This window comes from Fusarium phalaenopsidis (assembly GCF_050370095.1).
Source record: "Fusarium phalaenopsidis strain FUZ10S chromosome Unknown contig_32292, whole genome shotgun sequence".
Taxonomy (NCBI): domain Eukaryota; kingdom Fungi; phylum Ascomycota; class Sordariomycetes; order Hypocreales; family Nectriaceae; genus Fusarium; species Fusarium phalaenopsidis.
Window position 1 is genome coordinate 3,703,187 of NW_028145410.1, and position 24,971 is coordinate 3,728,157.

The 24,971-nt window shown below is 51.2% G+C and overlaps 8 protein-coding genes across 8 annotated transcripts; 4 read left to right on the forward strand and 4 right to left on the reverse strand.

Moving 5' to 3' along the window:
* Nucleotides 1-980: 980 nt before the first annotated feature.
* LRP88_05388 (uncharacterized protein) lies at nucleotides 981-2,636 on the forward strand (the record flags this gene model as incomplete). The annotated part of the gene is made up of 3 exons (XM_083241942.1): nucleotides 981-1,653; nucleotides 1,706-2,492; nucleotides 2,621-2,636. 3 exons carry the CDS (start codon nucleotides 981-983, stop codon nucleotides 2,634-2,636), a joined length of 1,476 nt encoding a protein of 491 aa, XP_083103090.1.
* Nucleotides 2,637-2,956: 320 nt separating this feature from the next.
* On the reverse strand, nucleotides 2,957-5,245 carry LRP88_05389 (major facilitator superfamily domain-containing protein; the record flags this gene model as incomplete). Its single annotated transcript, XM_083241943.1, has 4 exons — nucleotides 2,957-2,961; nucleotides 3,113-4,568; nucleotides 4,627-5,064; nucleotides 5,138-5,245. The coding sequence occupies 4 exons, from the start codon at nucleotides 5,243-5,245 to the stop codon at nucleotides 2,957-2,959; spliced, it is 2,007 nt and encodes a 668-aa protein (XP_083103091.1).
* Nucleotides 5,246-5,738: 493 nt separating this feature from the next.
* On the forward strand, nucleotides 5,739-6,598 carry LRP88_05390 (uncharacterized protein; the record flags this gene model as incomplete). Its single annotated transcript, XM_083241944.1, has 3 exons — nucleotides 5,739-6,145; nucleotides 6,214-6,470; nucleotides 6,543-6,598. 3 exons carry the CDS (start codon nucleotides 5,739-5,741, stop codon nucleotides 6,596-6,598), a joined length of 720 nt encoding a protein of 239 aa, XP_083103092.1.
* Nucleotides 6,599-8,910: 2,312 nt separating this feature from the next.
* Nucleotides 8,911-9,381, forward strand: LRP88_05391 (uncharacterized protein; the record flags this gene model as incomplete). Its single annotated transcript, XM_083241945.1, has 1 exon — nucleotides 8,911-9,381. One exon carries the CDS (start codon nucleotides 8,911-8,913, stop codon nucleotides 9,379-9,381), a length of 471 nt encoding a protein of 156 aa, XP_083103093.1.
* A 408-nt stretch (nucleotides 9,382-9,789) lies between these two features.
* Nucleotides 9,790-11,587, reverse strand: LRP88_05392 (arylsulfotransferase family protein; the record flags this gene model as incomplete). The annotated part of the gene is made up of 2 exons (XM_083241946.1): nucleotides 9,790-11,094; nucleotides 11,183-11,587. 2 exons carry the CDS (start codon nucleotides 11,585-11,587, stop codon nucleotides 9,790-9,792), a joined length of 1,710 nt encoding a protein of 569 aa, XP_083103094.1.
* A 4,226-nt stretch (nucleotides 11,588-15,813) lies between these two features.
* Nucleotides 15,814-17,208, forward strand: LRP88_05393 (intradiol ring-cleavage dioxygenase; the record flags this gene model as incomplete). The annotated part of the gene is made up of 8 exons (XM_083241947.1): nucleotides 15,814-15,865; nucleotides 15,919-16,289; nucleotides 16,350-16,478; nucleotides 16,530-16,625; nucleotides 16,678-16,894; nucleotides 16,952-17,031; nucleotides 17,082-17,127; nucleotides 17,183-17,208. The coding sequence occupies 8 exons, from the start codon at nucleotides 15,814-15,816 to the stop codon at nucleotides 17,206-17,208; spliced, it is 1,017 nt and encodes a 338-aa protein (XP_083103095.1).
* Nucleotides 17,209-17,408: 200 nt separating this feature from the next.
* Nucleotides 17,409-18,655, reverse strand: LRP88_05394 (uncharacterized protein; the record flags this gene model as incomplete). Its single annotated transcript, XM_083241948.1, has 6 exons — nucleotides 17,409-17,704; nucleotides 17,757-17,951; nucleotides 18,005-18,118; nucleotides 18,175-18,319; nucleotides 18,370-18,441; nucleotides 18,497-18,655. 6 exons carry the CDS (start codon nucleotides 18,653-18,655, stop codon nucleotides 17,409-17,411), a joined length of 981 nt encoding a protein of 326 aa, XP_083103096.1.
* Nucleotides 18,656-21,696: 3,041 nt separating this feature from the next.
* On the reverse strand, nucleotides 21,697-24,188 carry LRP88_05395 (uncharacterized protein; the record flags this gene model as incomplete). Its single annotated transcript, XM_083241949.1, has 3 exons — nucleotides 21,697-22,398; nucleotides 22,453-23,114; nucleotides 23,165-24,188. The coding sequence occupies 3 exons, from the start codon at nucleotides 24,186-24,188 to the stop codon at nucleotides 21,697-21,699; spliced, it is 2,388 nt and encodes a 795-aa protein (XP_083103097.1).
* Between the last annotated feature and the right edge of the window lie 783 nt (nucleotides 24,189-24,971).

Here is a 24,971-nt window from a genome sequence, read left to right on the forward strand (position 1 = left end):
AACTTGGATATGCGCCAGATGATCAAAAGTTCCCAAGAAGAACCAGAAGGTCCGAACTTCCGGAGTCTTATCAGCTGGTTTTGCTCGAACAGGAAATAATTACCTTTGACTTTATTAGCACCTCATCATGCGAATAGGCTCATGATCGATCAATGCATATATCGCCCCTTGGAACGAGCCCAAGGAAGCCCAGTCCCAGAGACCCAACCTGATGGAAGGGCGGCATCGCGGCTCGCTTATCAGACCTCTTGAAACCCTGCTCCTCCTGAGCCGCGGCTCGCATACAACAGGTGGTCATTGCTGCTCCAGCTAATCACACGTAAAGCGGGTCGAGTAGCATCGAAACCGAATGGGCTCCGTCCCGGCCAACCCGCTATCTAAGAGGAGTCAATGCGTATCTCGTCGCGTGGGTATTACCTTTAGTTTCAAATGTCCATTTGTTAACGTTTCTAGATATCTGACAACACCCCCCCGGAAATGCGGACCGCGGTTGGCAACTCTATCAGCGCGGCAACGCCCGCAATTGGCTGTCTCCCACGGATGAAGCTAAACAAGTTGCCAAACCCCTATCGTCCTCTGACATTAGTCTTGATGGTTTATCCCTGTTCCCCCGCGTTTTCAGCCCCGAACCCATGCACGCCACGAGCGTGGGTGGTTCCATGCCTTGTTCTAGACGGCGTCATCCGGCTCCTGGGGGAGGGAGCTTGGATGCTGATGCCTTGGCTAAAATGCGTCGTATCTCGCCTTGTTTTTTGTTTTTGCTTTCTTCTTTTATTCTCGTGAGGGCCTGATCACCTCGGAATAACTGTACTACTTTACCAACTAATTCTATTGATACCCTTTCTCTGATCGTTGGACCTTCTAGTCCCCCCCTATTTCGAGTTCCTGAATTCCATTCGCAGCCTCCTTTCTTGGCGCTGGGCATTCTAGTCCCCTATCTTGTCTTGGCACCTGCCACCCACAACCTCAACCCAATCACCATGGGGTCATCCACCCAATTGGGGTATGCCGCTGAGCTGCCCAAGACTCTCAGCATGATGAGCATTCTCGGCATGTCTTTTGCAATTATGGCTGTTCCCTTTGGCCTGTCAACAACATTCTACATCACCCTTGTCAACGGCCAAGCTGTTACCATCATCTGGGGCTGGGTCTTGGTCTCCTTGATCTCTCTCAGTATTGCCGCATCACTAGCTGAAATCTGCGCTGTCTATCCAACGGCTGGAGGTGTCTATTACTGGTCTGCGATCCTCAGTACTCCCAAATATGCACCGGCCGTTAGCTTCATCGATGGCTGGATGACATTGGTGGGTAACTGGACCGTTACGCTGTCTATCAACTTTTCAGGCGCCCAGTTGATTCTCAGCGCCATCACTATTTTCAACGAAGACTTTGTCCCTAACGAATGGCAAACTGTCCTATGCTTCTGGGCGGTCATGTTGGTTGCTGCCCTCATCAACGCGTTTGGATCCAAGTATCTCGACCTCTTCAACAAGCTTTGTATCTACTGGACCGGAGCCAGCGTTGTCATCATCCTCGTTACACTCCTCGTCATGGCCGACACCAGGAGATCCGCTGACTTTGTCTTTGGCCACTTTGACGCGTCCGCCAGTGGATGGCCAGGTGGTTGGTCCTTCTTTGTTGGACTGCTGCAAGGTAAGTCGACGTTTTGGACCCTGCTCTCATTCTTGTACTGACAACGTTGTAGCTGCGTACACTCTTACAGGATACGGAATGGTAGCCGCCATGTGCGAAGAAGTCCAAAACCCCGAACGCGAAGTACCCAAGGCCATGGTCCTATCCGTCGTCGCAGCCGGCCTCACCGGAGTTGTATATCTCGTCCCCGTCCTCTTCGTTCTCCCCGACGTCACCGCCCTCCTCGCCAGTAGCCAACCGATCGGACTCCTCTTCAAGACCGTCACAGGCTCTGCAGCCGGAGGCTTCGGCCTGCTCTTCTTGATTCTCGGAATCTGGCTCTTTGCTGGCGTTGGCGCTCTTACCGCTGCTTCTCGCTGCACTTATGCCTTTGCCCGAGATGGTGGAATCCCTGGAAACCTGTGGGCCAAGGTCAACAAGACCCTCGACGTCCCTCTGTGGGCCATCATCCTTTCCACCGCCGTCGATTGTCTCCTGGGATGCATCTACTTCGGCTCGTCTGCCGCCTTTGGCTCCTTCACCGGTGTCGCAACCATCTGTCTCTCGGCTTCATACTGTGTTCCTATCCTGGTCAGCGTGGTTCGAGGACGACAAGCCGTGCGATCTTCCCCATTCCCCCTTGGAAAGCTGGGTTACGTTTTGAACTACATCAGTCTCGTTTGGATCTGCCTCGCCGTTGTCATCTTCTGCATGCCCGTCTCGTTGCCAGTTACACCTTCATCAATGAACTACGCCAGCGTTGTTTTTGCTGGATTCGGAGCAATCAGTGGCATTTGGTACCTTGTTTATGCCAGGAAGCACTTCAAGGGCCCGATTATTGTGGACATGGGCGCGGAGGAGTACAACTCGAATGCTGTAACTGATGCTGAGCATGAGAAGGGGTTGAACATTTCCGACAACTCAACCGATGAGGAGTCTAAGAAATAAGCCTGTCCATTTGAGCGAATAAGTAGCATGTATTTTAAAGCATTGAGTTCTGTTAATTCATTCGTTAAGCCTGCTATGCTGGACTTCAGACCTGGCCGTTGAGTGATGACATGACAGGGTTGTTCTTCCATGCTTGATGATAACAGCAATGCTGGCGCATAACTGGTTCTATAACCCCAAACTCTATTTATTTAATAATCCAGGAAAACTTTCAAGAATTCTTGATTGGTATGCGCATGTAGTGCCTGTTCATGCGGGAATACCCTTGGAAGTGTCAATTTGCCGACAATAGGAAGTGACCATTGCTTTCTATATACCATTATGTTCCCCCGAATTATCTATGTCCTTTTCTCGCATGGGCCTATATACCAAACTATTACTCTAAAATCACACGGTATCCTCGACATGGTCCGGTTCTGTGTCGCCCTCTTATGTGTCAAGTTGCAATCTCGCGGCAGTAATATGTGGTCGAGTCCTTCCACGCCTCAATGCAAATAGAACAACAGAGAAGAGACCAATCAATCCTCTCGGCGTGTCGGTGATCCTTCAGTGCTCCTCTTTCTTCTGTCAATCTGGGTTGGGCTTGGCGCAATGTTCTCAAGGGGAATGTTCTGCAGTCTGCTAAAAAGACCAGGTTTGCCAACAGCTGGGGTTGGCCGTGGAGTAACAGAGGCATCTGAAGAAGACGTCTCTGAAGCCGCATCTGATATAGGCCGGTCGGCAGGTCTGATAGAGCCGGGCAGCTGGCCATTAGGTGGAGGTTGCTCAGCTACTTCCTCCTCGGTCGATGCCTGGGACTTGGGCAAATACTGCACATCCGGGATGTACCAAGAAATCCAAGCTGACAGGAGCATCAAGGGTATCAAAGCGAGCAGTCTGATTCCAAGTGCCCTCTCCCGGCTCTTCCACGCAGAGATGATGCCACGGATCAAGATGGCTCCCATCTTGCCCGATGCTGCCGCGATGCCGTTGAAGGTTCCTCGGTAGGTTGTTGGGAAGATCTCCGCGGCGAGGACAAAGATGAGCGTGTTTGGGCCAATGTTGAAGACGAATTGGAGAATTGCGTAGCATATAATGGCCGCAACATGTCCTTCTCCTTCCTTGTCGGTGAGGAGCGTTGCACCAGTGATTGCGAGAAGGATACTAATGACGAAGAAAGTGACGATGAGGATCACCTTTCTGCGGAAGAAGTCGATGATGAGGATAGACCCAAGACTGCCAAGGATAGAGGCAATAGACACAGTCAGGATGGACCTTAGGGCATTTTGCTCGATCATTCCGTCGATGGTGTTGTGAAGGTTCCAATAGTCCTTGTTCCACTTCTGTGTTTCACAAGTACCATTGCCTCGTAGGCTCGACTCGGGGAAGTTTCCAAAAGTATGAAAAGCAATCCCGGCGCATTCTTCAGAGCCTGGACGGTGATACAGTGTGGCCAAGGCGCTGCTCAAGTCCATGGTCAATCCGTACCAAGGAACGTCCATGATAGCCCAGAGCAGAGAAATGATAAAAAGAGGTCTCCAACCTTGCTTGGGTCCCGTCAAATACTCCCAGGCAGTAGAGTACCAGGCGTGCCAGGGTTTGTCGCGGTCGTCTTGCTTTTGTGTCGGAGCGGCGTTGAGTTCTTGGGCCTCTTGGCCGGTTCCGTTGCGGGGGTAGAGCCTCATAGCAGTCAGCACGCCCTTTCGCGAGTCCTTCATGATGGCCGCGTAGAATCGTGGGGTCTCGGGGATGGTGAGGCGAAGTACGATGGCGATGGCGGCAGGGATGAGGGCAACACCGACTGTCCATCGCCAGACTTGGTCGGCAACCAACTTGTGTCCTGCTTCATCTTCGGGATCCCAGTTCCGAAGTGTGGTCCGCAGGGCACCGAGACTGACTCCCAGCGACAGTAGACGCCCAAAAGACTGCATTGAGAACACAGCCGACAGCATAATGCCTCGGGACTGAGTCGATGCCCACTCGGCAGTGATAATACTCGAGAGAGGATACTAGAAGAGACTGTAAGCTCACAATTGCCCCGAATAGCTTCATTATTTGGTTACTCACTTCAGCACCGATGCCAAACCCGAGCAGGAACCGCCACCAGGATACCCAGGAGTAGATACTCATCGATCTGTCAGGTCCGTTGCCATTCTCCGCCATCAGACCCTCAGATGACTGCACCATACCCATGGTAGCAACAATCAGAATAGCGAGCTCTGCTCCGTACCACTTCTTTCGTCCAGAGCGGTCCGCGAGGTGACCCATCACCAGCATCCCCAGGATGGTGCCGACGAGGGTGAGCTCGTCAATCACCAGGCTGGGATCTCTTCCCAATCTATCATTAGGCGGGTAGACGTAAAACAAAGCAATTGAGAGAAAGTCGACGGCAAAGAGACTGTAGGAAGAGGCCAGGAAGCCAGAAGCGGCAACAAAGAAGACCCTAAACTTGAAACCACCATCGTTGACGATCTTGGTGATCTGTCTCTCGATCTCTCGGGTGGTCTGAGCGGAGTTTTAGCCTCCCCGCCGTTGCAATGCATCAGACGGTGCTGGGATGTCTGTGGGGAAAACGTACATAGTCCTGCTCCGGTCCCAGTTCCTCGGGATAGCTCAACCAGAATCGATATCGATGTCCAGTCCGTCGATCAGTCTCACTCTCGGTCCGGGAAAGGTGGTTAGCCATGGTGGAGTTGCGTTGCTGCACGGGAGAGCAGTTGGGAGAACTTGCATGGTGACAGGAGTTGGTTCGTCCGAGTCCATATAGCAACGGTAGGACTTTTCTTGACAGCTGCGTACACAGCCTTGTTTGATTAAGCCATAATCATCCCACAGGTTAATTTAAACAGGCGTGCCGAGATGCAATACTGCCTTGCAAGGCCTTTTCGCGAGACCTGGTCCCCTCGAATCAGGAGGCGTCGTTACCCCTCGTGATAGGCATGGCGTCTTTTATTTGCCCTCAACTCCACGACCTCGTCAGCCGCAACAGGGTTGAAAGGGTGTCATCGGGGCTCATTATCGTTTAGGTGCGTCTGCAGGTAATGTGACAAGTTGTGCCATATCACCCTGCCTGATTTCACTCAAGAAAGCCCTACGAGGCCTCTTCCCCACCAAGAGAATCGATTCCTCACCGAGAGACAGTAGAGAGAGCCCACCTCTTGCAACATGTTCTGCAAAGCATGGCGGAACTTGCGTTAGGGGTCGTGTCACTGACCTTTCAGGTTGTTTCGCTAGTCAACTCTGTCATTGATAGCTTTGATCGCATCCAGAATGCCCCACAGGAGCTGCGAGACTTTCGCCAGGGCGTCGTGCGTCTGCAGCGGCACTTTGAGTTCCTCGGTGCAGACGTGTCCGGCGTGCCGGATCTTGGCTTCCTACACGTCGACGATGCCACAGCTATCGAGGAGACACTCACCCTATGCAAGGACCTTCTGCAGCAGCAGGTCAACCGCCAGGAGGGTATGGTGACCAAGGTTGTCCGCGGCGTTTGGACCCTTCGGAACAGTCAGAAGCTCGTCAAATACAAGAACCAGATAAACGATCACTATACACAGATAATACTACCTAGCTGGCTGCGATGGATAAGGTGAGTTTGTCTCAACAGAACCAACAGGTCATCCCTTCCTGTCACTGACCGGGATGGCGATCGACTAGTGCGAGGAACTACTACCAACCACCGCAACAAGAGTACTTCGATCCGACTGTGGAAGTGGAACCGGACGATCGCAGTTCTTTGGTCTCTGCACAGCAGTTGCAGAGCATGTCTCAGAGTCTAGATGAGCTTAGAGCCGCCTACAACAGAGAAGAGATTGAGCACCGGCTCTTTGAGATCGACAACCAAGTACGGGCATGGCGGGTTGAGCTTGGTCTTGATGATGGGGCGGAGGACGACGATTACCTATTCCCAAGACGTAAGTGGAATATTTGCAACGAGCTCTGGCTGTTGGAATCAAACGTTTACCATGGCTAACACTGGAAACTAGGCCCATCCACCTTGAGTTACGAGTATGCACCAACCACTCTGTACGTTGGAAATTAAACTTTGGTCGTCCCTGGTATTAATATGCATACAGGTATTTAGAAAGTGCTCCCCCACAACACCGAAAAATTCGTCTTGAAAGACTCCATATCATGGCTCGAGACGACGAGTCCCGCATCCTACAGTACCAGGACCACGACGCGACCATAAACGTCACGCACATCGGTACGCGGTTTGCCTCTCTTCCCGTCACCGCTTAACCTCGTTAGTGCCCTTTGGGTCTATCCCCTGGACGCCAGAACTATCCTCGAAACGAGTTTCCTTCCTCAAAGACCACTTAATCACCGTCGTCGATGGTGAAGGCTACCATCTCTATCGATTACATCCAAAATACAAGTTCCACGACCAAGACGCCTGCGAGAAATTTCAATCGACACTCAGAGAGAGAGACTTTTGCGGGGCATACGAGCCCGTTGAGATCAAGATGGGCAGTCGGAGTCTCCGGACAGTGGCTCGAAGGCAGCTGATACGGTTCTGGCACAGATCTGGGCAACAGAATGTCCCCACGACCAACACAATGACCTTTTACAAATCCTCGGGCAGCCAAACAGGGTGCCATGAGGAACTCAACCTGGCAGATTTTGAGCCTATCAATGTGCTCCCCAGGCGCCGCAGTCTCTCTGGGTTTGGAAAGAAGCCCGCTGAGTCTAGTTTGGTTGAATTATACCCCTACAACCCAAACTCGAAGCGCCTAAATATCAAGTTTGAAACCCCCGAAGGTGAGTATTCCGTTCTAATACTTTACTCTGCTCCGTCTAACTCTGGCACCAGAAGCGGCAGAATTCAAACAGCGCTTTGACTCGATACAGAGAGGAGCATATCCTCCACCTCCCTCGATACGCAGCGAGTCCAGAAACACAGGGTCATCGCTGGCCCCTACCCCATCTCTTACAACCTCTCTAACTAGTCCAACCTCTTCGACTGCACCCAGTATTACCATGGATATAGACCCGTATGACGAAGCAAACTCGTGGGAAGCCGCATTTGTACATTTCAGGCCCCAGTCCTAGAATGTGTAGCTGTACTAATACAACACTGTAAAACACTCTTTCAACTTACAGCTGATTTGAAGGCGAAAGCGAGGAGTGAACATATATCGAGGGGGAATGCACAGGCTTGGTTGGTTACATGATAGCCTGTTAATAGTTTAATGCAACGTCTTATTCTTGAGTCTTGACTTGCGCCCACTGTTGCTGTTGTGAGAAGGGTTTAATTATGGTATTAGTATGAGCGCATCTATTGTAACCTAATATTTTGAGTGCTTTTCACTTCAGGCAGCACTTGGTTTTGCCTAAAGCGCCTCTTAGTGGAAACGAATATCATCGCGAACACCGTGGAGGCTTCTACGAGGTTATGGGATAACTTACTCTAAAGAACTCACCAATAAAACTGAATTGACTGTCACCAACCTCACAACATCAGGACAAGCCAACTGCTGCTCTTTCTTCCTCCCTACCACCCCAGCGTACTGTATCATCAACCTGGGATGCACAGGGAAGTTGGGTGTCAGCCGGAACCACCGGAAGGATGATATAAGAGCGCCATATGCTCGTTGAAGCTAACTTTGAACCGACCGAGCCAGAGACTCGGTCAGGTCCGAGCTAATGGATTCAATTGCACGTGTGAGTTGGATGGTGTCTGACAAATCGATCCTTTCGCTGCTGAAGCTGGCTCTTGATAGCAGTGCCGAGGCTGACATGGGTATTGGTTGTGTACGCCTCGGCCAATTGGAAGTCTGCCGCATAACAAGCTCTATACTTTCTCGTCAATCCCAGGCACTGCCGTTTGAGTTCCTTGAATTGAGACATGACTAGCTTGGAAAGCAGGGGCATGGGCGGTTGACTAGGGCGGAACTATTAGAGCGCGGAAGCCATCTGTGCGTGCTGTCGACGTCATAGAGGTGAAGGCTGGGTGGTCAATTGAGTCGAGCCAGCATGATGACTGCTGCATTAGCCAAGCCTGGAGGTTGCAGTCCCATGCGGCTCTGGTCTCAATTCATCCAAGATCATCACCAGCTAGCGATGCAGCCGAGACACGGGTGCTTAATTTGCCAGGATATGCTGGTTGACGGGCGGGGAACGCTTGCAAAAGGCCTTGAGAGAAGCTGAGGATCGCGATGACGGATTCTGTGAAGATTTTTGACGGCGCCATGACGTTCGGAAAGTCTCATCAGGAGGTGACCCCGAGCTCTTTTAAAGCTCTTGGTCGTTGCTGAGTTTGGACATATATCGTGTCCATCCGAGCCAACCTTTGCCTGGGTCTTTTTCTTGCATCCTCATGCGACAACCTCAACTGCCGACACCCCAGAAAACATGGCTCCGCTCCTCTCCCCGCAGGATCTAGGCTTGGCCAAGCTTCTCGCTCGCGCTTCTGCGACGCTCTCCCCGCCGACGCTGGTGGTGCGACAGAATCCCCCAACCACGACCGTCACCATCATCTCAGACGACGACGGCGACAATGGTACACACCTGAGCGGCGGTGCCATCGCAGGCATAGTCATTGGCTCAATTGTCGGCTTTCTACTTCTCCTCTGGATCCTCCGTTCCTGCATGAACCTCGGTGCGCCGCCTCAAGAGCGCGAGAAGTGGTATCACTACAAGGAGAAGTCGCCGCCTCGACGACATCATCACCGTTCGCGGAGCAGAAGACGACGTTCCAGCATTTCGGTACCACCTTCGGTTGTTGTTAGAGACTCTAGATCGCGCAGTTATCGCCGCAGCGTGTCGCCTGGCTACTATTATAGCGACTCGGATCGCGGCCGTGGTTCGCGATACTACGTCTAAGCGGGCCAACAATGCCTGTTTCCACATGTCGCATTTTCGAATACCATCGATCAATCCAATTGCTTGGAATTGACTTGTGGAATAGAAGGGGATTGGATCTGGTGAAAGGTCGACGCAATAATGCAATGTGACGATTTATGAGATGAGCTACGACACGAAGCAAGGGAATGTGCAAGAAAGAGACAATTTTCGACAATCGCAATTGAGATAATGATACGACATTGAATACATATAAAATAATATCTCGAGATCATCTTGCTGTACATGTAATGACTGCCTCGCGACAGGGCATGGGATACAGCTGACAGTGGTAAAGACGATGGCTGTTCTCAAACAAGCTTAAATCAACCCTTCCTGTACGCCCGACCGGACCAGAAAGACACCCTTTAACGCCTCAACCTACCCAATTCATGAATGCATTGGGAGGGCCTGATACTTGAACGGTGCCGCCCGACGGAGCACTCTGTTGATGCCACGATGTATTGTGAAGCGGAAGACAAAGACAATGCAAACACCGATCGCTGCGCCGAGCATACTGAGGCATAGAATGTGCAAGGGTTCCATTCGGCTTCCTCTCACCGGCGCATCAAGCAGCCTGGTGACGGTGTACTCGTTCTTGGGCACAGGTGTCGAGTAAGCTAGAACATGACCGTCCCTGTCAAGCGCGGCCACGCGAATAAACTGGTCTGCCTCTTGCGGGATGACAATCATCATCTCAAAGGCCGTCTTCTCGGTGAACCCGAGATTGTGAAACTCATCACTCAAGGCGTCAGAGGCGCTCTGCAGCAGCCAGCTATACACCTCGGTGGCGCCGTTCCAGCTGACAAACAGGGCATTCTTCTTTGGTCGCATCGCGACATCCGGGAGGGTCTTGGGGCGTCCGACCCATGGATACTTGAACGTGCGGTAGTTCTTTACCCAGGAGCAGACGTCAAAGTTGATGGGACCTATGTGTGTGTCGCAGAGGACTTCACCTTCTCGTGAGAATTCGGTGAAGGAGGGGACGTGTCCCCATCCCACGAGGACGTTGCCATTCGGGAGCACTTGGACGGATCCTTGCGAAGGTGAGAGCATCCTTTGAGGCGAGATGTACTCTTGTTCCAAGCTGACTGTCATTGCGTTCATGTCGAGATTGATCATGAGACCGCGACTGTGCTTCGCCGAGTTCTGATGGCCATTCGAACCATTGTCAAACACTGTCAAATTATTCTTTCCTTGCCAGGCAGCATGGTGGTTCCATGTGAAGTTGGAAGCAGCCCCGTCGGAGAGGTCGCCGAATGAGCTATTCGCACCACCAAGCTGCCAGAGAACACTCCCATCCTTCCCGCTGATCGCGGCGACATTGCAGTAGTAGCGCGACGATATTATATAGTCTCCCACCTCGTCCTTGTCAACGCTGTTAATATGGAAGAAGTCAAAAGCGTTTTTCGCCGTCTTGCCCTGTCCATTGATGGGCGCGAGGGTGTCGCTGATGGGAAAGTGGTCGGAGGCGTGCCATTCGAAGACGAGCTCGTCCGTGTTTAGGTCAATCTCCTGGAAGATGCTGTCAAAAATCCAGCCGTCGAGGATCCCGTATGCGGACAGGTCGGCGGGCTTTCGGTTGTAGATGGTCATGAGCGCGGTGCCCTCTTCGGTGATTCGGAACTCGTGAAGGTCGCCGGTGAAGTCGCCAATGGGCACCACTTTCTTGAAGACTTCATACGACTCATCCAACTAGCGGCGCAATGTTAGTCGCCTCTTCGCATCTAGAGTACATGAGGTCCTGGGTTGCGCCGTTGCATCCAGTCGATTGCGAACTCACCATCAAGTAGTATCCCTCGCCAAATGTACCATTATCCGTTCCATGCCAAAAGGTGATGTAGTCCTTTCCATTGAAGCGCTGCACCTTGACGTCCATGGCCTCTCCCCATCGAGTCTCCATCCATACAAGATTGCCGGCATTGCCGAGTATCACAGGTCCCGGTGTGTCGACATAGAACCCACGCGGCTCAGCGAAGATGTATCCGTTATCGCATCGCTCGTCCGTCTTCACCACAAGCGGCCATGGTGATTGCGCGCCAAACGATTCGTAGTTCTTGTGCGGATAGGCGCCATACCAACCCCAGTCGAACCACGACACTGAGCGCCCATCGTTGTTTTGAGTGACCAGACTCGACGCTGAAGCTGAAGAGAAGAGTGCTTGTAGATGAAGCACAAGGGCCAGCATTAGCTGGACTCGGAGGGATACTGGCGACATGTGAGAGTGACCGGGCTTGTAGTCAGGGCTTCTTTGCGGGAGCATGAGATGGCGACTTGAGCATCTCTTTCTGGTTCCGGAAGCCGTTTTCCCTTTCTATCGATTTGATTCAGAGTGAGGTATGTTCATCGGACAGGACGAAGGGGATGAGTTGGTTGATAGTAACTCATTCGCCGTGGGTACCTCCAGGAGAGATGGACTGAGGGTACTCCGCACACCAGCAACCTCTGTCTTGGCTCATCTGGGTATCCCACTCTTATCCCTTGGCGGGATGAAACGATGCAGATTGATAGAGCCATGTCCCATGTTGGAAGAGCGTGGGATGCAAGATGAGGAGCGTAGCGTAGAGATCAGCATGCTGCGCCAATTTGTGCTTGCGTCCATTATTGCGTAAACCTTTGTTCAAGTATGAGCGTGTCTAAGGCGGCATGTGGGATGCCACCTTGTGGTGATGCGGTCCGCGGAGAGGCACAAAGTAACTCCATGTGTTCCCCCACCAAGCTTCTCCATGATGGATGCCCAGTCACGACTCTGTTCCTGAGCACGGCTACCCAGATAATATCCATTTCGGCCGTAAATAAGGTGATGCCGACAAGACCAACATCAAATGTCAGCGACATCTCACCACGCAGCCGCGAACCATCAGGGGCCCCATGGCCAACTCGACACCCCGAACAGGCAAGCAGTCACGGACATGGCTGCCAAGAGCTTCGACTGTCCAGGAACCGCTGCGAACAAAAGACTTGGCTTCTTACCAACAGGTGGGACACAGTGGTTTGTGCGTTCCTCGGGGCGAAATGACCAAGAAGAGGCATCGTCCTTCCGAGTGGAGGCCCGACACGCGTACAAAAACTGGGGATGCGCATCCCACTTCCCTCGGTCTTGCGTTGATGACACGCGTGTCGTCCAAGTCGTGGGATCTTTAAGCTTCTGTCCCGCTCGGTCAAGCGAGAGCGCAAGGGCTCTCTCTCCTATCAGGTGATTTGAGCCCACCTTCTTGCTGGGCTGATGCTGGTGAGGGACGAATGCGCGTCGCGCTTGAGCTCAGGTGACAACGTTAGATTCGGCATCTACTTGCAAGCCGACGTTCAAATGAGATGCCAGAGGCGAGGCAAAATCGTCAGCGATGAGATTAGGTACACGACACAGCACCTTCTCCCCAAGATTGCGCTTTCCCAGCTTCGTCGTTCCTTTGGTATAGCCTCGCCGCCCAATCGCTTGTCCACCAAAATCTTCCATCTCCATCTATAACTTGGCATCGCAAGATTCTGTCATCCCATTGGATTCCACTATGCGTCTTTTTTCTTCTTCCTTTTTTCCCTTTCTTTTTGGCTTTCACTCCTGCCACGCCGCCATCACAGGCCCTCATAAGGGCCAGGAACAAGAACGATTAAGAATGCAATTTTAGTTCTAGATTAACACTTCAAGGCTTCCTACTCTTCCTTATTTTTCGATGACGCCTTGTTCGTACACATGATCAAAGAACACTGATAAAACACATGACAGCATAAAAACCCAACTGTAAAACACCATAACCAAAAGGCTTCCTACCCGCTCCGTTTGATGACGTTCTCCGACACCTCGACAACGCAGTCGCCCGACGGCCCGACAACTAACATCAACTTGAAGTCGCGATTGCGACATGGCGTTCTGCCCCACCCCCACCGGGTTTGCGTTTGGCGGACCTCGATATCGACGCTGTGTAGCTCTTTCATTCCGCATGTCCATCCTTCGGTTGATCAGCACTGAATGGCGGTTTGTCTTCCACAAGGAGCACTCACCCTCTTTCACGTTCGTTGGCAGGTATGAGCTTTCACCCTTTAGCCACACAATCTTCTCAGTCCATTTCCCTTGGTCGCTGTCGACGGTTATTGCCCTGTCGACCTGGATGGTTTCTCTAAACTTTACCAGCCAACGAATCGTAGTGTCCACGGGGTATCGCTTGGTATTTTTGCTGGGAGCAGACTCCTCAGGCCGCGGTTTCTCGACGATGATGCCATAGTTGGCTCGTGCGATGTGTTCTCCGAGTTCTGAGATGCTGGCTTCCTGAAATTCTTGGTGAAGTGGGAAAAGAGATAAGGAGGTTCTTTGTTGGCAGGCGGCTGAGAGAGGCTGAGTGCACGCGCCAAACATTCAATCCATTCACAGATGGACGCTCTCCCGGGACTTCCAATTGAAGTAAGGCCGCTGAAAAAGAAAAAAGAAAAAGGCGGTTGCCTTGACACGTTTCACGGTTAGTCCGGGGGTACCGCTTGAGCAGTCTGGACGTGACGGCCACACCGGCTCAATAAATTAATACAGTCTGGTAGAGACACATCTGACGCTATCATTCGTAGTGATCTTCTGTGCTATAGCCAATCAGCTGAAGGACCTCCTGCCATCTGTTGAGTCAATACGGCAGTTATATGATCTATCGACTGCAGCTCGGCTTCAACGATGAAAAACGTGCTTCATGTTTCTCCGTCAATCTCACCTTGCACTCAATCCGTTTGGCTTCTGTGGCTACTCTGTGTATGCCGCAGAGAACCTTGGAACCTGCTGGCAGCCCCGCCCCTCCCCGTTTTCCACTCTTAGCATCTCCCAGCATCTAACCGCGGTACCTGCTCGTAGTTACACTTGATACTGGCTGTTTACTGGTAGTTCCTACCGAGCATAGTCAAGATCGCACAAGGACCCTTTGAACAGCGCAAGTACCAGGAGCCTGAAGAGGAATACCGCAAGGCACTCGAGCCACACGCCAAAGCCTTGGGGGCCAGCTGCCCCTTGCTGAAAAGGGCCGCGGTCAGCTGCATCGTCCGGCAGCTCTTCACGACAGGTCGACCACAGCGACAGGCTCCGGCTGCCAGAGGGCCGAAAGGTCCCCTACCGGATTTCAACCCGGGACCTCTGCAGGCGAGCTGCATAGGCCTGCCCAGGCCGAGCTCTCAGACACGATTATCACTCTTGGCAACCTCGCAAACTCACTTCACAATGTGACGAAGCCAAGGAAAGTGCACAGAGGCAATGTTTGTTGGTAAAAGTGCTTGAAGACGACCATCCACATCTGCGATGGATCAGGGCTTGTCTCAAGGAGGCGCTCAAGGATGGAGAGGAGTGGTAAAGCGGATTCCAATACTTTATGTTAGTTCTCAAACATGAAAGTCACATTTCTAATTGTCTCTTTGACTCCTTTTTACCATTATACCTTGCCATGTAATCCTTAGCAACAAGCAGAGAGGGATGGAATGACGAGGCCAGAGAAAGAGATCCGAGCACCATTCAACAGAATCGGCCGGGCGGCTCACGTTCAAATCATATTCTGTCCCCCAGCAGAGAACAGGGAGTGTAGAGAAATATTTCAAGTGATACTTTGAGTACAATGACGCAATGTTGGTAACGAGGCGCTCCTCCGTCTTTCTATTTTGATCCCATGTTGAAGTCTGTCTTGAGTAGTTTGATCGTACTCTGGCTTGTCGCCCAGTCGTCCCTCAAGAGTGAAGACCCCTGTATTATGCGCCACACTCGCAGCGAGGTCAAATCAGGACTGAAATAATCTCAGTATGTTTCCTGGGATTGCTTTGTGGGGTATTAGTGGTAGTCCGCAGTAGCAACAGAGTGAGTCCACACGCACGCGACTGTAGAGAGCACATCCCATCTCTTCTTACTTCACAGCAGCCATCCTATCACACAAGGCGGTTAAGCATTCAACCGACAGCCATAACGCTTAGAAACATTTCATCTCTCACTGGCCAAGAAAATTCTTTCTTTTTAGTAAAAACTCATCTTTCAGTCGTCTTTGCGGCACGATCTGCTGCATGCAAGGCCCGTGCCGCCATGCATGTCTCGCATCTATATACCGTATTTCCGTATATCCTAATTCTCCGAGCCTCTTGTTTTAAGCTTGTTTCTTGAAAATTTCCTTTCTATGTAGTGTTCATCCGTATTTCCATAATGCCGGAGCCATTTTTGTTCATCGTCATGTACGTTCGTGGGGCTACATGCTCAACTTGTATCTTGCATGATCTTGGAAAGATGCTCAACTCATACGGTGAATCACAATTAGTCAGGGAATTTCTGTATTGTGGGATATCCCACCTGGGTGAGTTTGGTGGAAATGTTGATGAAACTCGTAGCTATAAAAGCCAGGCAGTGAATGATGAGTGATTTCCGATTCTCCAAGGACAGAGTGACATAGCTTGTTACAACTTGAGATCGAGATGTTCAGAGCCACTTTTCTCCTTTTATTCCTCCTCTTCGGGGCTGTTTTCAGTGAGAAGACCTTCTTCCAAGACGTTTTAATCATTGCTCACATACCGCTTTAGGCCACCCTCACAAGGAGCCTGATGCTGAATCAATCAGGGCTCATGACGAAGTCCATAGGAGGTGCGGCCCTCGGGTGGCAAAGATGAAGCGAGATCGCCTGGCCCTGAGACGCCGTGATGATTCCGTTGACGCCGATTCTGGAGATACTGTCTACAAAATCAACGCCAAGGCACCCAAGTACAACAAGATCAAGGACTGGACCAACATTCTTACACCCGAGACGAGTCGTGGCCCTTATTTCCTGCCTAGAAGTCAGACTCTTCGGCAAGATATCCGAGAGGATGAGCCTGGCGTGCCTCTGTCTTTGGAAATTGGTGTCATCGACGTTGACACATGCGACCCGTTGGATAGCGTCTTGGTTGATATCTGGGTAGGCTTGCAAAGACAACAGTGACGTCATTTCAAGAGCTAACGGTTGGGACTACTCAAGCATTGCAACGCTACGGGATCTTATAGTTCCTTCACAGGCCTTTCTCCCAACACTCAGTTCCTCGATCTTTACTCCGAGCAGACTGATAATGGGACACTTGATCTTCATCAGGGGCTTCCAGATCTATCCGTAAGAATCTCCATATTCTATTGCTCAGCAACAGCTCTCTGACAGATGTAGTGGCTCTCGACTGATGAATCAACCTTTTTGCGTGGAATGTGGCCCACCGACAAGCACGGAGTGACCTCCTTTACGACAATTGTCCCTGGATTCTATGTGGGTTACACGTAGTCCCTTGAGGGTCCCGCTTCTGACCAAATTTCGCCAGGTTCAACGAGCTATCCATATCCATGTCCAGATCCATACCAACTGGACTATTCTGTCCAATGGCACCCTTGCTCATGGCGCAATCGTCAGCACGGGTCAAATCTTCATCGACGAGCTCCTTTCAAGACAACTCATGGCTTTGGAGCCGTACGTCAGCCACACCGAGATTGAGCGAGTGAAGAATGCAGATGATGGCATCTACAACCAAGAATCAGCTAGTAAGTCAACATCCCCTGGGTTCAATGCGTGCGACGCCTGACCACGTTTATTCTTAGCCGGTGCTATGACCCTCCTTGACACAGAGCCGCTTGATGGCAAGGACTATACCAAGGGCGTTTTCGGATACATCACTCTGGTATGCTATTCAAGGTTTCTTTGTGGGAAGAGCCAACTAACAGACTCCAGGGTGTTCAAATGAGCCAAATCAGAAACGGAAGCACAATCGATGCCTGTAAGTCTCCCACTAAGTCTGGGAAACCAGTGTTCATGTCTAACCATAATCCTAGTACCCGAAGTTCCTGTTCCTGCTTGATTCAGAGCCGCTAGTGGCCCGTCAAAAGGTATAAAGAAGAGTAATCATCGTGAAAGCCAGGGAACTGAGTTGTAGATGGATCCGAGATTACACCTTTATTGTGGCATAGATTAAGCTAGGCAACTGTCAAACCTACTTTAAGCATGCTTAACAATACTATATACTGACCACATGTATCCATTCTTCCTCAGAGTCCTATCCTAATGGCCGACCATGGCCTGATGGGCCGCACCGTATCTGTTACCGTGTGGCTTTGTAGAATCAATGATGCGTCTCAACTCTGCTTTGTCCTCATCAGTTAATTCAACATCCCTCGACGCCCAGTTCTGTTCTAGACGCGTGGCCTTTGTGGTGCCTGGGATGGCGATGAATCCCTGAGCGGCAACCCACGCAAGTGCAATCTGGGTGAGTGTAACGCCCTTTCGGACGGCGATTTTCTTAATCTCCTCCACGATCGCCTTGTTCTGGTAAAAGTTGTCGCCCTGGAATTTAGGTGCTAAACCTGTTATTAGCCACGGTCTTAATTACTAGAATAAGGGGAAACTCACACTTGCGACGGAAATCGTCAGGTGCAAAATCATCAGGGGTCTTGTAGGGAAAGTCATCAACCAGCCAGCCGTGGCCAAGGGGGCTGTAGGCGACATAGGCTATGCCAAGTTCTCGCGCGGTGTCGATGAGGCCGTCAGTCTCGTGCAGAGTCTCAAACGCAGAGTACTCGGCCTGGATGGCATCAATCTTAGCGACTGTGAGAAGATGTTAGTCAATTCCGCCTGGAACCATGAGCACTAGCACTTACTAGAGTTGGCCTTTCGGAGAGTCGCAGCAGAACTCTCAGATAGGCCAATGTACTTGGTCTTTCCTTGCTTGCGAATCTCATCGAGAGCAGTGATGGACTCTTCGAGGGGAGTGTCTATATTGGGTTAGAGATCATGTTCCGGCTGCAAAGTTGAGTAACTGGTTACTTACTGGGGTCAATGCGATGAAGATAGTACAAGTCGGGGGCAAAGCCAAGACGCTCGATGGTGCCCTCAATGTAGGTCTTGATGTGGGACGCAGAGTTGGTGACGCTGCCGTCGCCAAAGACATCAAATCCGCACTTGGAAGCGACTGTCTCTTGTTAGGAATGGCAATAGAAGTGATGATTTATGACTTACTAAAGACCTTGTCCCGGACATTGTGCTTCCTGACGAAATCTCCGAGGAGCTTCTCATTGACACCGGCTTGGTAGACGACCTGTCATTTGGTATGAGCGATTATAGCAGAGAAACCTTTTGAGATCGAGACATACAGCAGTGTCCCAGAAAGTGCATCCCAGCTCGATGGCCTTGAGGAGAACAGGCTCGGCCTGTTCAAGAGTCAAGTTGCTTCCCAGACCGAAGCTGAGACCCATGGCTCCGAAGCCAGGGGAATTGACGGTGATGTCAGCGAAGGGGAGTGTCTTGACCATTTTGATTGAGATTGGAGAGGTGATATGAAATAGAGATAGTAGAGCGAAATTCGTTCATGTCATGATGTCGTCGAGGTTATATATCTCTCGGATCGCGATTTGTTCACAGCTGGAATGGATGGCGTGACGTAGCGATGTGTTAGTCGGCGTGCATGCTAAATCCGCCATTAACTCCGAGCGCGGTCGTCATGATGGGGTTTGAATCATGAAGACGCAAACAAAAACGGACTTTACTATGGGAAACTAATAACTCTATACACGACGAAAGAGGGGTTTCCATGCCCCCAAAGCGAACGTTGTAGCACTATGACGCTCCCTACTGGTGGCCACGGTACGACGTGATCCACATGTAAGCAGCTTGCGTTAACTCCAGACGCCAGCTTCAACAGAACGAGGCAATATTTCGCCGAAGTTTAGTCGAGCAACACACAACTGTTCTCTAGCTTCGGTTCAAGGTCGGCTTCAGAGGGTATTTCGCCCAATTCTCCTGGTAAACGTAAAATGCATTAAAATACGGGTGAATCTACTTAAGAATGCAATAAGTTTGGGTCGTCCGATTGTTAGAGCACTATCTGAGATACCAGCTGTTTGGATGCAATAGTGCTGAGATCCCACCCATCACGCTTCAGGCATGGGAAGCGCAGTACTCACTGACATCGGATACTGCCGAGTACGAAAAACGAGCATTCTCGCAATCGAGGAGATAGATAGTTCAGCTGTAGCACAACTGTCTCTTAAAACACGGAACTGTACCCTAGTCGGTCAAGTTAACAGGTACGTGCGCATAGGGCCAGACAGCGTCTCAGTCCAAGTACTTTTGATCAGCTTCTGGCCAGGTTGTTTTCCAACAAGACTCCGCAAGCCGCTCCACAGGCCAAGACGGGGGTGAGGAGAGGATTGAAGGTAGGCATAATAGAAATACTAAAATACTTAATAAAATAGATCTGAAGTGTTCATTCTTATTAGAAAGTATTTATTATTCTCTATCTAAAGTTTTGTCAGAAGAAAGAGGTCTTTGGCTGGCGCTTAGCTCCATGCTTCTGAGTTGAAACCCGCCTTAATTCCGATGCTTTCTCCCCCAGAGAGGCGCCAAGCGATGCTCCTGCATGGGTGAATGAACCGGCTAAAGTCGCCTTAGATCTGCTAGCCCTTGTCGGTGCGTCTTGACCCATAATTTTTCCACGGCTGCTCTTGTTACCCACATCTCACAAACAACAGGTGAACCACGAAATGCCCCCATCAAGGTCCAAAGCATCTCTGGCGTGTGACTGCTGTCGAAGGCGCAAGGTCAAGTGTGACGCGTCAAATCCTTGCGCCAACTGCCGTCTCTCGCATTTGTCTTGCGAGTATACCATTCCACAGAAAAGGCGAGGACCAAGAGTTCCCAACATAGGCCGTCGTCTCGGAAATGTGCCCGAGGTGGAGAGAATCCCCGTTGTGGAGGAGGAGCAGCAGCCGCCGCCGCCTCCTACAAACCCTCCGGCTTGGAGAGACGAGACTGTGGTTGCTCGCCTCCAAAATCATGTCACCACATCTCATAGAGGGGACCCCTCTACCCTTACCAGACTATCCCGGATCATCGCCGAGGGTTTAACGGCCTCGATCAAGTCAGAACTCCCCGACCTATGCCTGGGAACTATCACCAGCCACTGCATAGACCTGTACATGCGCTTCACCTTTCCAACCGCCCCACTGATCCATGAACCAACAGTGCGGAAAGATGCCTCGGTCTTCTTTTCGGATGCGACCGTTGATCCCTTTGAGACAGACGGCGAGTATCAGCAAATCGCACGGATGAGGGCCTTCGCCCTTGTCACCTCCCTTTGTGCCATGGTTGCGTCCGTCATGCCAGAGAGCCTGCTACCCTACCGAGACCACCTCACCAGGCCGTTTCTGGGCGCTTCCCGAGAGATGCTCTCGTGCTTCGAGATTCATGACCTCGACTCTCCCACCGCAGCATCCTTGACCATCAGAATGTTTCAATCGGGAGCATTGCAACACGTCACGGGTAAGGCGAACGCCGCGTGGCACATCCATGGGCATGCCACCCTCATAGCTCAGCGCCTCCGCTTATATAGTGAGCGCTCAATTGAGCAGTATGAACCCCTTGAGGGCCAGCTGTTGCGGTTGAACTTTTGGCATCTCTACTCATCCGACATGACTGCTGCTGCTCTCCGAGCACGCCCCTTTACTCTCCACGAGACCCTCTTTGACGAGACCATGAGCGTCAAGTCCGAGGGAGAACATAATATGCCCTTGCTTGATTCAACGAGTGCATTTCATGACGAAATATTTGAAACTCGGCTCCTGGTTGGTTTCCATCTAATCCGACGCATATCTTCTGAGGCGTCACAGCTCGTTTTCGGGATTAGAGCTTACCAACGAGAAAGACGGGAAGTTGCCAGGCCCCTGCTACTGCGACAGTACATGGATTTTATTAGTCTCTTGGACGATCTCCCTCCGTGGTTGCGCTTATCCAACATCATCAGCTCTTGTGGAAGTAGCGACGTCGGTACGGCCCATGAGTCATCGTTCTGGGTTCAAAGATGTACCATACTGGTTTCATATTACTGTTTGAGAGTAGTCATCCTGCAGCAGTGCATCGAGTCCGAGTCGTATGAGATTGCTGGGTTCGATGGATACACTCCGGCGTTGCTCTTTAAGAAGATGGAGATGGTCCAAGATTTTATGCGGACACTGGAAGACATTCCACTCCTTTATCTACAGGTCAAAGGTGAACCTCATGTGAGTGGTGATCTTTCGTTGAGGAAAGGCAGGCAGCTAACGAGGTCCGCCTAGGTGGAAAGAATGCGCCGAGTTGGGGCGATCCTCCTCGAGTTTATTCAAGTGGTTGAGGCTGAACATTTGCAGTCTCGAGCAAAGGCACTTCTACGACGCCTGCTAGATACTTTAGCAAAGCTAGACTCCAAGGCTTGCGAAAACCTTTGCCCTCTGGGTACTGTTTAATAGGATCATGGAGCTGAACTCGACTAGGAAGAATTATGTTGTATCAATGTCAGTTAAGCCAACCAGTAAACAATCTACACTCCTCCCCATAAGTAAGTCTCAGACAGATAGAATGATGCGCGCATAATCTCATCCGTCGGGTTAGAACTCGATGCGATAATGACAACATACTCGCCGGCCTCGGCCTTCCACTTGGAGCTCTCTTGTGACCAGAAGGAGAGCGAATACCTATCCAGAGACAACTGAACAGTCCCCGACTCCCCGCATGCAAGGTGAACCTTAGTAAAGGCCTTGAGTTCCTTTATGGGGCGCTGGAGAGTACTTTCAGGATCGTGAACATACGCCTGGATGACCTCTGCTCCATCGTAAGGACCGACATTTGTAACGGTGAGCGATATCGCCATGGAGCCATCTTTTCCTCCCGGAATCTCCTTGGGCACCTCAAGGTCTTTGTACTCAAAGACAGAATAGGAAAGCCCGTATCCGAACCAGAATAACGGATCTCTGTCTACCATTTCGTAATAACGGTGTCCGATGAAAACCCCCTCGCCGTAAACGATATCATAGTCGGCCTTGGAAAAGGTGAGGTACGCCGGGGTGTGTTTGAGCGACTTTGGAAAGGTGATTGAAAGTCTTCCCGACGGATTCTGCTTCCCAAATATGATATCGGCAAGGCCGTGGCCAGTCTCTTGTCCACCATACCAGGCGTGTACCAATGTGGTGGCACGACTCTCCCAGGACATCTCAATCGGGCATCCGGACTGCGTCACAATGATCTAAAGGAGTTATGTCAGAAGAGAGCACAGCATTTCGATGGGAGAAAACCATACCGTGTTTGGGTTGGCTTCCAGAACAGCTTGAACCAACTCGTCGGTGCGACCTGGAAGACGTAGATGCTTCCTATCACTCGCTTCATACTCCCAATCTGATGACAGACCCGTGACTAGGATGGCAATATCAACCTTCTTTGCCAACTCGACCGCGTCTCGGATGCCTTGATCCTCATCAAAGGGCTCAAAACCACCGACCCGGCCAGCAAGGGTCAGCGCAGTGCCGACACCCCCAGAGATGGCTTCGTTCACCATGACCACCTCAAGAAGCAAAGGTTTCTCAGTGACATCGACAGTGCAAAACTTTTCCATACACAGTCTGTTGAAGCAAGGGGTCGAATCCGTCTTCGGCAGCTGACTGGTCCACTGATCAATGATGACCTTCCCATCAACCTTCAAGACACCTTTGCCGGAAACGCCAAAGCCAAAGCAGAACTTTCTTGACGCCTCAGGTGTATACATCGATCGAGCTCGGACAAAATACTTTTTGGGGAGTGGGAGACTCTCGGGGACATCGATCAGGGGCTTCTCGGCAACAGTCGTCAGGACAGGCTCGGCCTTGGGGTTCTCGTCTGGGTTTTCGCCAAAGATCTCGATAGACCATCCGAATTGATTCGTGTTGGGGCAGGTGAGGCGCTCTAGGAGGGGGCTAAACCGGAAAGCTGAGGAAATAATTAGCAATGACAGCAAGTTTGGTGCTCAGAACACGTACTGTAGCAACCCGGGGCATAGGAGACGTTAGTTTCTCCAACCTCTTCAACTATCGCATCATATGGGGTGACCGAGTAGTAAGGCTCGACTTCCGAACTACCACCGCCACATAGAGCGGGATGCTTGATGTGGTCTCCGATCAGGCCAAACTTTTCCCCCTTGACGTCGGCGAGTGGCAGAACTTTGTTGTCATTCTTGAGCAAAACGATCCCTTCCGAGGCGATCTTGCGGATCAAGGCACGTTGCTCTTGAGAGTCGGATTTCGGCGGCGTGGAAATGTGCTCGACAGCTTTGACCTTGTTGATCAGAGTCAAAACGTTCTTGGTTGCGTCTTCAATAGTTTGATGTGAGACCTTGCGGCTGTTAACAGCCAATGCAAGAGCCTTTCCACGCCACAGTGTCGGGCCAGGCATCTCCAGGTCCATGCCTGCGTTGATAGACTCGCTGGTGCTATAAGTGCCAAACCAGTCACTCATGACCAGGCCGTTGAACCCCCATTCGTCCCTCAAGATAGTTTTGAGTAGAAAAGAGTTTTCACTAGCATGAACTCCATTGATCTTGTTATAAGATGCCATAAAAGTCCATGGGTCAGAGTATCGCATCGCGAGCTGGAAGGGGAGGAGATGAACTTCGCGCAGTGTTCGCTCCGTAAGAACTACGTTATCCTCGACGGAGTTTTCCGACTGGTCGTGAGCCGCAAAGTGTTTGATACTCGTGGCCACGCCTTGGCCTTGGATCCCGTTGATATACGCAGCGGCGAGCACTCCACTCAGGAAGGGATCTTCACCATAGGCCTCGAAGCCTCGGCCGATGAGAGGCGAACGCTGAAGGCAGACAGTCGGAGCGAGGAGCACGTTTATCCCTCGAAACCTCGCTTCTTCGCTAAGCAGGTTCCCGGCTTGACGGAGTAGGTCGACGTTGAAGGTGGCGCCCATGGACGTGGCCGACGGCAGCATAGGACTTGGTACACGGCTAAAAGAGCGTGGCCCACGGATGCCGTGCGGGCCATCGGAGGTCCGGATCATAGTCAGTAAACATCAAGAAAGATGGGAGTACAAATTTGTCATACCACAAGAGAAGGAATGCTTCTGTGCGGAAGCCCCATCGTCCTGAAGGCACCTTGGCCAGCCAACAACTGGACTTTTTCGTCAAGTGTCAACTCTTTGAGTAGAGAGTCGACATTGAGAGTGGTGTTGGTAGCTGGGAGTGGCATGATAGATGATGGTAGATGAGCGTAAAGTTGGAGCAAGAAGTAGCAAAGAGCCGAGAGACCAAGTACACTCTCACAGTTGTCTCTCTACCCCTATATATGTTAAAGTTCCCATGACAGTTTCCACCTTTCCTCCGGAGGGTGCGGGATGCCAACGACGCCAAGTGACCTAGCCAGGCAGCTTTACCAAGTGTCGGAACACTCCCCTCAGAGATCCCCGACATGATCTCAGTTGACTCGGAAAATTGGTGGGTTTGCATCCTCCTTGTGAAGCCAAGGCCGGATTAAAGGTGGGTAGAGGGTTGGCCAATCGGGGGTGAAAAAGCAAGGGTCAAGTCACTAACCCCAGAGTTGAGCATCGGGAACGCTCCAAGGCTCAGTGCCAAGTCCCGCCAACCCTGCAGTGACAGGCCCATACCATACTTCTTCACACGCGCGAACATCATCAACGTAGTACAAAGGCATTTGCTTAGTCTCCTCAGGGGGAAGAATAAAGATGCCATAATTCATAAGATAGATTACATTTAGATTTCTTTTCAAAGATTGTTTATGACTTGACTCGAATTATCTTGTTGGTTCAGCGGCTGGAGTAGTTGTT